General features: G+C 40.1%; 1 protein-coding gene across 4 annotated transcripts in view; it reads right to left on the bottom strand.

Moving 5' to 3' along the window:
- Positions 1 to 9,533, bottom strand: part of RBFOX1 (RNA binding fox-1 homolog 1) — a 991,812-nt gene extending 982,279 nt beyond the window's left edge. The window contains exon 1 of one of the 4 annotated variants that reach the window (XM_073542794.1): positions 8,896 to 9,533. In XM_073542794.1, coding sequence (XP_073398895.1) covers positions 8,896 to 9,039 — 144 coding nt within the window. In that variant the 5' untranslated portion in view covers positions 9,040 to 9,533. The remainder of the gene's footprint in view (positions 1 to 8,895) is intronic. The other 3 variants (XM_073542793.1, XM_073542798.1, XM_073542795.1) reach the window with 3 other exon arrangements.
- Positions 9,534 to 15,085: the final 5,552 nt, after the last annotated feature.

Raw genomic sequence — 15,085 nt, 5'->3', positions numbered from 1 at the left:
AATGTAGCGGAACTGTCATTTGATGCAACTCGTCATTTTTTTCTTTTGCATAGGACTGCAGCTACCGATCCTGCATTGTGCTATGTCTCTGAACTCTGAGTTATGATGTGTAGTTCTAACATGTAGCCCACATAGTTAGGTGACACAATCCAGTTCCGTTACATTTACCTTCCAAATACAACAAGAGCAAAGTAATAGATTGATCCCTATAGAAAACTCTGCATTGAATAAGTTACCAGCATCAGCCATCCCAGCAGACTTCCATCACCTAGTGTGCAGTGTGAATCATGTGTGTATAGTATACAGTGTGGCTGTGTGCAGTGTGAATCATGTGTGTATAGTATACAGTGTGGCTGTGTGCAGTGTGAATCATGTGTGTATAGTATACAGTGTGGCTGTGTGCAGTGTGAATCATGTGTGTATAGTATACAGTGTGACTGTGTGCAGTGTGAATCATGTGTGTATAGTATACAGTGTGGCTGTGTGCAGTGTGAATCATGTGTGTATAGTATACAGTGTGGCTGTGTGCAGTGTGAATTATGTGTGTATAGCATACAGTGTGGCTGTGTGCAGTGTGAATCATGTGTGTATAGTATAGAGTGTGGCTGTGTGCAGTGTGCATTATGTGTGTATAGTATACAGTGTGGCTGTGTGCAGTGTGAATCATGTGTGTATAGTATACAGTGTGGCTGTGTGCAGTGTGAATCATGTGTGTATAGCATACAGTGTGGCTGTGTGCAGTGTGAATCATGTGTGTATAGTATAGAGTGTGGCTGTGTGCAGTGTGCATTATGTGTGTATAGTATACAGTGTGGCTGTGTGCAGTGTGCATTATGTGTGTATAGTATACAGTGTGGCTGTGTGCAGAGTGAATCATGTGTGTACAGCATACAGTGTGGAAGTGCGCAGTGTGAATCATGTGTGTATAGGATACAGTGTGGCTGTGTGCAGTGTGAATCATGTGTGTATAGCATACAGTGTGGCTGTGTGCAGTGTGAATCATGTGTGTATAGTATACAGTGTGGCTGTGTGCAGTGTGAATCATATGTGTATAGTATACAGTGTGGCTGTGTGCAGTGTGAATCATGTGTGTATAGTATACAGTGTGACTGTGCGCAGTGTGCATTATGTGTGTATAGTATACAGTGTGGCTTGGTGCAGTGTGCATTATGTGTGTATAGTAAACAGTGTGGCTGTGTGCAGTGTGCATTATGTGTACAGTGTGGCTGTGTGCAGTGTGAATCATGTGTGTATAGTATACAGTGTGGCTGTGTGCAGTGTGCATTATGTGTGTATAGTATACAGTGTGGCTTGGTGCAGTGTGCATTATGTGTGTATAGTATACAGTGTGGCTGTGTGCAGTGTGCATTATGTGTGTATAGTATACAGTGTGGCTGTGTTCAGTGTGAATCATGTGTGTATAGTATACAGTGAGGCTGTGTGCAGTGTGCATCGTGTGTGTATAGTATACAGTGTGGCTGTGTGCAGTGTGCATTATGTATGTATAGTATACAGTGTGGCTGTGTTCAGTGTGCATTGTGTGTGTATAGTATACAGTGTGGCAGTGTGCATTATGTGTGTATAGTGTGTGTATAGTATACAGTGTGGCTGTGTGCAGTGTGCATTATGTGTGTATAGTGTACAGTGTGGCTGGGTGCAGTGTGCATTATATGTGTATAGTATACATTGTGGCTGTGTGCAGTGTGCATTATGTGTGTATAGTGTACAGTGTGGCTGTGTGCAGTGTGAATCATGTGTGTATAGTATACAGTGTGGCTGTGTTCAGTGTGCATTGTGTGTGTATAGTATACAGTGTGGCAGTGTGCATTATGTGTGTATAGTGTGTGTATAGTATACAGTGTGGCTGTGTGCAGTGTGCATTATGTGTGTATAGTGTACAGTGTGGCTGGGTGCAGTGTGCATTATATGTGTATAGTATACATTGTGGCTGTGTGCAGTGTGCATTATGTGTGTATAGTGTACAGTGTGGCTGTGTGCAGTGTGCATTATGTGTGTATAGCATACAGTGTGGCTGTGTTCAGTGTGAATCATGTGTGTATAGTATACAGTGTGGCTGTTTGCAGTGTGCATTGTGTGTGTATAGTATACAGTGTGGCTGTGTGCAGTGTGAATCATGTGTGTATAGTATACAGTGTGGCTGTGTGCAGTGTGAATCATGTGTGTATAGTATACAGTGTGGCTGTTTGCAGTGTGCATTGTGTGTGTATAGTATACAGTGTGACTGTGTGCAGTGTGAATCATGTGTGTATAGTATACAGTGTGGCTGTGTGCAGTGTAAATCATGTGTGTATAGTATACAGTGTGGCTGTGTGCAGTGTGCATTATGTGTGCATAGTGTACAGTGTGGCTGTGTGCAGTGTGCATTATGTGTGTATAGTATACAGTGTGGCTGTGTGCAGTGTGCATTATGTGTGTATAGTATACAGTGTGGCTGTGTGCAGTGTGCATTATGTGTGTATAGTATACAGTGTGGCTGTTTGCAGTGTGAATCATATGTGTATAGTATGCAGTGTGGCTGTGTGCAGTGTGAATCATGTGTGTATAGTATACAGTGTGGCTGTTTGCAGTGTGAATCATGTGTGTATTGTATACAGTGTGGCTGTGTGCAGTGTGAATCATGTGTGTATAGTATACAGTGTGGCTGTGTGCAGTGTGAATCATGTGTGTATAGTATACAGTGTGGCTGTTTGCAGTGTGCATTGTGTGTGTATAGTATACAGTGTGGCTGTTTGCAGTGTGAATCATGTGTGTATAGTATACAGTGTGGCTGTGTGCAGTGTGAATCATGTGTGTATAGTATACAGTGTGGCTGTGTGCATTGTGCATTTTGTGTGTATAGTGTACAGTGTGGCTGTGTGCAGTGTGCATTATGTGTGTATAGTATACAGTGTGGCTGTGTGCAGTGTGCATTATGTGTGTATAGTATACAGTGTGGCTGTTTGCAGTGTGAATCATGTGTGTATAGTATACAGTGTGGCTGTGTGCAGTGTGAATCATGTGTGTATAGTATACAGTGTGGCTGTGTGCAGTGTGCATTGTGTGTGTATAGTATACAGTGTGGCTGTGTGCAGTGTGAATCATGTGTGTATAGTATACAGTGTGGCTGTGTGCAGTGTGAATCATGTGTGTATAGTATACAGTGTGATTGTGTGCAGTGTGCATTATGTGTGTATAGTATACAGTGTGGCTGTGTGCAGTGTGCATTGTGTGTGTATAGTATACAGTGTGGCTGTGTGCAGTGTGAATCATATGTGTATAGTATACAGTGTGGCTGTGTGCAGTGTGAATCATGTGTGTATAGTATACAGTGTGGCTGTGTGCAGTGTGCATTATGTGTGTATAGTATACAGTGTGGCTGTGTGCAGTGTGAATCATGTGTGTATAGTATACAGTGTGGCTGTGTGCAGTGTGAATCATGTGTGTATAGTATACAGTGTGGCTGTGTGCAGTGTGAATCATGTGTGTATAGTATACAGTGTGGCTGTTTGCAGTGTGCATTGTGTGTGTATAGTATACAGTGTGGCTGTTTGCAGTGTGAATCATGTGTGTATAGTATACAGTGTGGCTGTGTGCAGTGTGAATCATGTGTGTATAGTATACAGTGTGGCTGTGTGCAGTGTGCATTATGTGTGTATAGTGTACAGTGTGGCTGTGTGCAGTGTGCATTATGTGTGTATAGTATACAGTGTGGCTGTGTGCAGTGTGCATTATGTGTGTATAGTATACAGTGTGGCTGTGTGCAGTGTGCATTATGTGTGTATAGTATACAGTGTGGCTGTGTGCAGTGTGCATTGTGTGTGTATAGTATACAGTGTGGCTGTTTGCAGTGTGAATCATGTGTGTATAGTATACAGTGTGGCTGTGTGCAGTGTGAATCATGTGTGTATAGTATACAGTGTGGCTGTGTGCAGTGTGCATTGTGTGTGTATAGTATACAGTGTGGCTGTGTGCAGTGTGAATCATGTGTGTATAGTATACAGTGTGGCTGTGTGCAGTGTGAATCATGTGTGTATAGTATACAGTGTGATTGTGTGCAGTGTGCATTATGTGTGTATAGTATACAGTGTGGCTGTGTGCAGTGTGAATCATGTGTGTATAGTATACAGTGTGGCTGTGTGCAGTGTGAATCATGTGTGTATAGCATACAGTGTGGCTGTGTGCAGTGTGCATTATGTGTGTATAGTATACAGTGTGGCTGTGTGCAGTGTGCATTATGTGTGTATAGTGTACAGTGTGGCTGTGTGCAGTGTGCATTTTGTGTGTATAGTGTACAGTGTGGCTGTGTGCAGTGTGCATTATGTGTGTATAGTATACAGTGTGGCTGTGTGCAGTGTGCATTGTGTGTGTATAGTATACAGTGTGGCTGTTTGCAGTGTGAATCATGTGTGTATAGTATACAGTGTGGCTGTGTGCAGTGTGAATCATGTGTGTATAGTATACAGTGTGGCTGTGTGCAGTGTGCATTATGTGTGTATAGTATACAGTGTGGCTGTGTGCAGTGTGAATCATGTGTGTATAGTATACAGTGTGGCTGTGTGCAGTGTGCATTGTGTGTGTATAGTATACAGTGTGGCTGTGTGCAGTGTGAATCATGTGTGTATAGTATACAGTGTGGCTGTGTGCAGTGTGAATCATGTGTGTATAGTATACAGTGTGGCTGTGTGCAGTGTGCATTATGTGTGTATAGTATACAGTGTGGCTGTGTGCAGTGTGAATCATGTGTGTATAGCATACAGTGTGGCTGTTTGCAGTGTATGAATATGTATTACTGGAAAAATAAGTGTTTTTTGTATGAATGTGTAAGTTATAGATGTGTATATTGTGACATCGTGTCTACTGGTTGCATGTATGTGTAGTATACTGTTATTTTTTGTTATTGGCGGGCAGTATTAGAGTATATTATTGTATGAACATGTACACTGCATGCATGTGATGTAAGCACAGAGCACACATGGGCAGCATTGTATTGATGGCTATAGTAGAACGATGTGCAGTGTATGGATAGCTACAGGTGGAAACTGTACAGATGAATATTACATATGTGTAGATACTGTATGGAGGTCAGCAATGTATTAATGTGTGGGTTTTGTGAATGTATAGTATTGTAGTGGGGTGTATCATTGTATACCAATGTTTCTTATATGGAGGGATATTTTTATATAGAAGTAGACATGGTGTTGATGTGCTCAATGTATATTATTGCTTGGTCGTGTGTACTTATATGACTGTGTGGGATGTTTGGGTGTGTATTATTACGTGTCTATCACTAGATAGATAAACTTCTCGAAAGGATATGTACAATTGTACTTATGGATGTCTGCAATGTATGTCACTGCTTTTTGATGTGTGTATGTTTATGAATGGGATGTTTGGGTGCTTTATTACATGTATGACTATCACTGTATACTGTACTATATATATACACTCCTTGTAAGGATAAGTATTATTGTTTATACATATATGGTGTTGATGTGTTCAATGTATATTATTGTTTGGTGGTGTATATTTGGATGTATGACGGTGGGATGTTTGGGTGTGTATTATGAATGTGCCTATCACTTATTATATGTGTACTGTATTACTGTACTATATTGTATGGATGTGTACAATATATTTTTTGTTTGCACGTGTATATTTGTATGACGGTGTGGCGTGTTTGGATGTGTATATTTGTGTGACTGTGTGGGACGTTTGTATGTATACTATTACATGTATCTCGATCACTGTATATAGATATACTTCTTTGAAGGATAAGTATTATTGTATAGATGAATGTATGGTATGGATGTGTACAATGTACGTTACTGTTTGGATGTGTCTGTGTGTGTGACTGTGTGGCATGTTTGGATGTGTATTATTACATGTGTCTATCACTGTATATAGATGCAATTATTGTGTAAGTGTTGCTGAATAGATGTATATGTTTTGTGGCTGCCTGCATTATATGGATGACTATTATTCCGTAGATGTACACAGATGTAAGCATTATGCAGTTCCAAGTGTTCTCCACAAATCGCAGAAGACACACAACACAGCCATGCATTGTAAAAGTAATGGTGTCTTTTACGATAACTAGTTGTGTGGGCTTGAAAGCTGAGCAATTCTTTTGAAAGCAGAACTAATACTCCATATTAAAAGCGACTTCCGCAGCCACGTTGAGTTTCCCTTTGTAAATATACATCGGGCTATTATACTCATAGGGCGTTGGGTATCATGCATCTTACGTATAATGCAGATGCTCTCAGGGCAGAAATTGGCAATTCTTTAAGGAACTCTAATTGAAGCGGGAGCCAAAGAAAAAAAACAGCAAATGTTGACAAGAAAATCATCTATTTCCATAACGCTTACATATCGGAAGGTCTCCAACAGTTTACATTGAGATAAACCTACGGCCATAAAGCAAATAAGAGATTTGATTTTTTCAACTGGAGCCATTTCTTCGCATTTAGTTGTGTTTCATCAAACTTGTCATCCATAAAAGATATTGTCCCCCTCCCATTGTGCTTTATGTGGCGTTATCCGTAACAATAACGTGTATAGCGGGCAGCCTGTTGACGTCTGCATGTATTTTCCAGCTTTATAAATAATGCAGGCAAACTGTTAAAAACTACTGGCAAAGGCGAAAAGTATCTGTTAAAATATTCAGGACAAATATAAAATTTACACGCCGTTCGGAGCCGGTGGCAGTAAATAACGTGCCTTTTTTTAACTGCACATTGGTTACGTCTTAATGGTGTATTCCTTATCGCTATATTCCATACTACATAGGGGAAAAGGAGTCAATGAAGCGCATATAGGCTCCTGAGTTACGCATCAAACCTATATCTGATCCGATAGGTCACTGATATAGTGATATTGGTATTAGCCATTCCTGAGGCCAGCCATGGGTGAAGATCTTAAGAGCACATCTGGTCCAGAAGAAGTATAAATGGTCAATGAGGGTCACAATAACGCCCTACTACTATGATAGCGATTTGGGAACATTTAAAGGGTTTCTCCTCCTTACCTGCAGTAGTAATGGGTTTACACAGGACTGGAACGATTACGTTAGAAGTCACCTGCTTCTATGGAAATCTCCCAACCCTCTCGTAAGGTCCTCCTGACCTGTCACCTCCATCGTTTAATGAGTATTAATTAATATACAAATAAGGAAAGAAAAACAGATGACCAAGCAAGATAAAAGAAAATAGCAACATTTCCAGCCAACCTAATTAAAAATAATTAAACAAAAAAAAAAAAACGGAGGCGCAGAACAGATCTACGAAAGATTTCTCGAAAAGTTAAAAGAGCGGCCAGTTATTAGGAAGGAAGTAATTAAAAAGACAATCCTAGAAAGTTGATGTATTCAGCGTTTATCAAATGCAAATTGGAAATGGGAATGCAAAAACATGAGCTCCCATAGCCGTTCCCAAATCACCGTCACAATCTATGTACACATAAATCTTTTAGCATGCATATATTATAATAGGCGAAAGTGACAACAAAGCCCATAGGGCAGCAGAGAAAGAGCTGCTGTCTCCCTGCTGACTGCCTTACCCTACTGCATAGGCAAGAAACTCAGGACACCCGGTGAACCGTAGCAATGCCTGGATATTAGGAAAGAAATCTATTATTTTCTCATTTTTACATGAAGGATAACCCTATCGAAAAGTGTGGATGTTTTACTAGAACAACATGTATGCGTCATACTCAGTGCTGGCTGGGATATTATTATTACTGCATGGGATTGTACTTTACACTGAGTCCTATGATCCATAGCCAAGTTTAAAGACTTACAATAAAAAATAGAAATATCTAATAAGCAGTTTCCTATTGAGTTTTCATAGGTTGATGCCAATTGTAATGGAGACCCCAGTGCTCGCTAATAATGCAGCAAAGATTGCAGCACATGATATGCAGGCGTATATGTATGTCCTGGATGACATATGTAGACATGGCGGTATACAGATAAAGTTTGGATGTGACTATGTGTCTATCACTACTTTGGTGCATAGACTGCCTTAAGTAGGAACCTGTACTAATATTTCTCCATATACTACACGGGCAGTCATTATTATTACCATTTAATAACAGTAAAAGGAGCATTTTGTGATCACGCAGCACAAAGAGAGCCATTGTGAAGACTTTTAAGTCACAGGTGAGGAAATGAATACAGTCCAGACCCGGAGAGATTAGAAAATAGACACCCTCCTGAGATAGAGATCACAAGGCATTTGCTTCTGCAAAGCCTAAGGAAGCAGAATCAGGTGTAAGATCACACTTTAACCACTTACACTGGCGCAATGCTTTCATTCCTAGGCATTAACTCTTTGCAAGAACAGCCCTGCTCTCCCTTTTATTAGGATATTAGCCGTATAGCACAGGCTTCCTTTTTTTTCAGGTTCACAGAGGAAACATTTACATCTCATTAAAATATTGCTGGCTAGTATTCGATAGAAATCCGCTAGGCACAGACGTCCCCGTGACTGCAGCAAGTAATATACAGATACACAAGCATGAATGACTGCCCAGCAATAATGGAGCAGGATGGGCTGCATGTTATCGTCTTCTGCCCGGGTTATGGTCTCTGTGTTGTACAGCAGCGGGCTGGATACATGACTCCCGGATAAGAGCATGCAATGTGCTGAGATCCTAGCACACTCGTGCCTTAACCTCACCACCTAAGACATTCCAGCTCCAAATCTATGCCGGGCTGTCACTAAAAGCCCTGATTTCCCCATCATAAACTTAGTTACATAGGTTGAAAAAAGACCTAGGTCCATCAAGTTCAATTATGCATTCAGAATAGGTGCTATAGACAGAGACCAAAAAAAAGCATAAAGTTCATCTGCAAGCAACAGCAAAGAGAAGAGAGCAAAGCAAGGAGAAACTTACCTGCTGCAAGTACATAAAAGTCAAGGCACAAGAGAGCTGTGGACACATGCCCACATTCGGCAGTGCCACGCAGGTCGCACCCGTCAGAGGATGCTGCATGGTGTTGCTCTGGAGTCGACGTAGAACAAGTGAAGGGGCTAGCATGCAAGCACGTTTGTCCTGTCTTGTCAGCAGGTTTTAAATAGTCTTTTAGCTTCGGTGACCTAAAGTTACAAAAAAAAAAAAGTCCTTTTTTTTTTTCCGGTTCCCCTTCGCTATCCTACTGCTGGAAGCGTGCGTTCATTCGTCTTGCTAAGGCAACTAGGCAAATTAAAAACTGAAACCGCTTAAAGTCAGGGGGAAAAAAAAAACAACGGAGGGATTTAACCAAAAGCCTGCAGCCTAATGAAGAGTCAATGTAACTTCCTCAATGACAGCGAAGAGAGGGAGCTCGGCGTTTCCCAACAAGAGCTTGCTGACTAGCAGAGAGATTGACTCACTGAAGCTCAGTCGGCTGGTGTTGATGCTGCACGGCTTCTCATTTGTCAAATGGGTCCTAGGGCAGAGGCTTTACCACTCACCAAAATTCAAATACTGCATTTTTAAAATCCCCAGGGAGGGTGGAGAGAAATAGAGAGAGATCGAGTGAGCTAGTGCGAAGGAGAGAGAGAGGGAGCGAGCGATTGAATGAGAAAGCCGCATCACAGACAAGCGCGAGATTTAGGCAATTAATGTCATTGCCCAGCTGGGACCCAGTGTCTATTAGAATTTCTTTTCCATTGCCGTTGGTCAGCAGAGTCAGCACCAAATCACGGTTTCATTTTTTTTTTCCCTTTCTCTCATCTACGCCACAAGCCATCTACATAGATAACATGGAAGATCTTATCTTAGGTTAGCCAACGCCACCCATCTTCTATCCTTATTATTAAAGCCTCCAACCAGATTTGCTGCCATTTTTACATGAATCTCGCTTCCGATAAGATTTTCGCCGTCCTCGCGTAAAGTTAACAATTCAGGGAAGAGCCAGACTTGTTTTTTTTTTTTTAATGACGGAAAGGTTTCAGCTACAATTAGAATTGGAATTGGTATTATATTCAGTCTATTAAAAGAGATTAGTCTATCAGGCTTCATTTTATAATGAAATTTGGCTTTTTATTATTTAATACGTCCTTTTTTTTTTTCCTTCCCTGAGAATAGAGTGACCGTGTTTCGAATTAATATTCCGCTCTTGCGCACTCTTTTTCTTTTGTTTTATAGAGTAATAATTGTTCATTAGGAGGGCTAGTTAACCTTTATGTAATAAAACAGAATGTGACTCGCGGATGAAAGTATTTTTTACTTTAGGTGTCCTTGTGGAGAGGCGTTTAGAAAGATTTACACTGTATACTTTGACTGGGAGGTTAGGTGTTATTTTAGAACACGTGTGTGCGCTGTATGTGTTATCAATTGATGACATCAGATTTATGGCAGAATCTCATAGGAGATGGTAAAGTCAGAGGTAGGATGAAAACCATCACAGTCATTTACATAGTATTAAAGTATAATTAATTCAGTAAAATTACGCTTTGCATTAGTGAAGTTAATAAACGCATGTCACAATGCACACAAGACGCATTCAATGACAGATACCGATTCAGATGTCTTCATATCACACACATAGACAAGCACTGCATAATATACACATCCGAGCATACAAACTCACATTTCACACATATGGAATACAAACACATGCATCTACAGGAACACAACACTACACACTCGCGTCACACTCATGCACAAAAATTACAACCACATACAATACACACAGACGCACACCTACATTTATATCGCACGCAAACATGTATCATAGATGCATTTATACTTCACATTACACACCTGTAATACAAACACATGCATCTACAGGAACACAACAATACACACTCGCGTCACACTCATGCACAAAAAATACAAAGACATACAATACACACAGACGCACACCTACATTTATATTGCATGCAAACATGTATCATAGATGCATTCATACTTCACATTACACACCTGTAATACAAACACATGCATCTACAGGAACACAACAATACACACTCGCGTCACACTCATGCACAAAAAATACAACCACACACAATACACACAGACGCACACCTACATTTATATCGCACGCAAACATGTATCATAGATGCATTTATACTTCACATTACACACCTGTAATACAAACACATGCATCTACAGGAACACAACAATACACACTCGCGTCACACTCATGCACAAAAATTACAACCACATACAATACACACAGACGCACACCTACTTTTATATCGCACGCAAACATGTATCATAGATGCATTCATACTTCACATTACACACCTGTAATACAAACACATGCATCTACAAGTACACAACAATACACACTCGCGTCACACTCATGCACAAAAAATACAACCACATACAATACACACAGACGCACACCTACTTTTATATTGCACACAAACATGTATCATAGATGCATTCATACTTCACATTACACACCTGTAATACAAACACATGCATCTACAGGAACACAACAATACACACTCGCGTCACACTCATGCACAAAAAATACAACCACACACAATACACACAGACGCACACCTACATTTATATTGCACGCAAACATGTATCATAGATGCATTCATACTTCACATTACACACCTGTAATGCAAACACATGGATCTACAGGAACACAACAATACACACTCGCGTCACACTCATGCACAAAAAATACAACCACATACAATACACACAGACGCACACCTACTTATATATCGCACACAAACATGCATCATAGATGCATTCATACTTCACATTACACACCTGTAATACAAACACATGCATCTACAGGAACACAACACTACACACTCGCGTCACACTCATGCACAAAAAATACAACCATATACAATACAACACAAATGCACAACTACATTTATATCGCACGCAAACATGTATCATAGATGCATTCATACTTCACATTACACACCTGTAATGCAAACACATGCATCTACAGGAACACAACAATACACACTCGCGTCACACTCATGCACAAAAAATACAACCACATACAATACACACAGACGCACACCTACTTATATATCGCACACAAACATGCATCATAGATGCATTCATACTTCACATTACACACCTGTAATACAAACACATGCATCTACAAGTACACAACAATACACACTCGCGTCACACTCATGCACAAAAAATACCAACACATACAATACACACAAATGCACACCTACTTTTATATCGCACGCAAACATGCATCACAGATACACTCATACTTCTTCACATTATACACGTGTAATACAAACACATACATCTACAAGTACACAACACTACACACTCGCGTCACACTCATGCACAAAAAATACAACCACACACAATACACACAGACGCACACCTACTTTTATATCGCACGCAAACATGTATCATAGATGCATTCATACTTCACATTACACACCTGTAATACAAACACATACATCCACAAGTACACAACACTACACACTCGCGTCACACTCATGCACAAAAAATACAACCACATACAATACACACAAATGCACACCTACATTTATATCGCACGCAAACATGTATCATAGATGCATTCATACTTCACATTACACACCTGTAATACAAACACATGCATCTACAAGTACACAACAATACACACTCGCGTCACACTCATGCACAAAAAATACAACCACATACAATACACACAAATGCACACCTACTTTTATATCGCACGCAAACATGCATCACAGATACACTCATACTTCACATTACACACCTGTAATACAAACACATGCATCTACAAGTACACAACAATACACACTCGCGTCACACTCATGCACAAAAAATACAACCACATACAATACACACAAATGCACACCTACTTTTATATCGCACGCAAACATGCATCACAGATACACTCATACTTCACATTACACACCTGTAATACAAACACATGCATCTACAAGTACACAACAATACACACTCGCGTCACACTCATGCACAAAAAATACAAACACATACAATACAGACAGACGCACACCTACTTTTATATCGCACGCAAACATGCATCACAGATACACTCATACTTCTCATTACACACCTGTAATACAAACACATGCATCTACAAGTACACAACAATACACACTCGCGTCACACTCATGCACAAAAAATACAACCACATACAATACACACAAATGCACACCTACTTTTATATCGCACGCAAACATGCATCACAGATACACTCATACTTCACATTACACACCTGTAATACAAACACATGCATCTACAAGTACACAACAATACACACTCGCGTCACGCTCATGCACAAAAAATACAAACACATACAATACAGACAGACGCACACCTACTTTTATATCGCATACAATCATACCTGCAGATATCCAAATATACACCTTCAGTGCATGCACTCTCAGATACACATACACTTTTACATTACATACATGCACAAAGACACAATCATATACTCTCACATCGTACACACACTCCATCAATAAAAACACATACAGTACACACTCAAAATACTCTCATGTCACACGCAAATAACATCAACACATACACAACACAAACATATAAATGCTTCAAACATATGACCACATCAACACAAACCTGCAGACTCTCATCACGAACACACACACACACACACACACACACCTATAGATGCATGATCATGGGCTCGTCTATCGCAGACATACACAAATATATAGTCCTACACATCTACAATCACATGCTCTCATCACACACATACCAAGATAATACAGGGACATGCACTTACATATGGACGCCCGTATGCTCTCATCTCATGCACAGACACACACACACAAAAATATAGTGTTACATTCATACACCTTCACATTACACGTGCATAATATGGTAAATTATACAAACTCAGAGGCAGTCATCCCCCTCATTCTACATACCTTAATTATGCAAACACATGCAACCACCCATAATTGCACATATACACGAATAATACAAATACATACAGCTATTGTGTCAGACACACTTATGCAATTATACACCATCACATTACACACATATGAATAATAGAAACACCAACAATTACACTCATACTTCCATATGGAATAAACAAGTGGCACACATACACAGAAAGATACACCTGCACTCTCATACACATAAATAATACTGCACAGATACAAACTTACACTGAAATCACACACTCATAACCAAATAATGCCAAAACATGCATTCACAGATTCACACAGGAAACAATACAAATAAATATTGCATCTCCACTGTACAATACACATGTATACACTCTTGCATCGCATACATACACACGTGGTGAAAATTGCTGGTACCCCTCGTTTAATTACAGAAAAACCCACAATGGTGACAGAAATAACTTGAATCTGACAAAAATAATAATAAATCAAATATCTCTGAAAATGAACAAATGAAAGTCAGACATTACTTTTCAACCATGCTTCCACAGAATTAAAAAAATAAAACTCATGAAACAGGCCTGGACAGAAATGATGATACCCTTAACTTAATATTTTTTTGCACAACCTTTTGAGGCAATCACTGCATTCAAACGATTCCTGTAGCTGCCAATGAGACTTCTGCACCTCTCGACAGGTATTTTGGCCCACTCCTCAAGAGCAAACTGCTTCAGTTGTCTCGTGTTTGAAGGTTGCCTTTTCCAGACGGCATGTTTCAGCTCTTTCCAAAGATGCTCAATAGGATTTAGGTCAGGGGTCATAGAAGGCCACTTCAGAATAGTCCAGTGTTTTCCTCTTAACCATTCTAGGGTGATTTTAGCTGTGTGTTTTGGGTCATTATCCTGTTGCAAGACTCATGACCTGTGACTGAGACCAAGCTTTCTGACACTGGGATGCACATTTCTCTCTAGAATCCCTTGATAGTCTTGAGATTTCATTGTACCCTGCACAGATTCTAGACACCATGTGTCAGATGCAGCAAAGCAGCCCCATAACATAACAAAGCTTCCTCCATGTTTCACAGCAGGGACAGTGTTATTTTCTTGATATGCTTCATTATTCCATCTGTGAACATAGAGCTGATGTACCTTGCCGAAAAATTCCATTTTTGTCCCATCTGTCCATATCACATTCTCCCAGAAACTTTGTGGCTTGTCAACATGTAGTTTGGCAAATTCCAG

This window comes from Dendrobates tinctorius, unplaced genomic scaffold (genome assembly GCF_039654945.1).
Source record: "Dendrobates tinctorius isolate UK_male_01 unplaced genomic scaffold, ASM3965494v1 ptg000129l, whole genome shotgun sequence".
NCBI lineage: Eukaryota > Metazoa > Chordata > Amphibia > Anura > Dendrobatidae > Dendrobates > Dendrobates tinctorius.
Note: the sequence above shows the minus strand (reverse complement) of the source record. Positions and strands in the feature narration are given on the sequence as shown.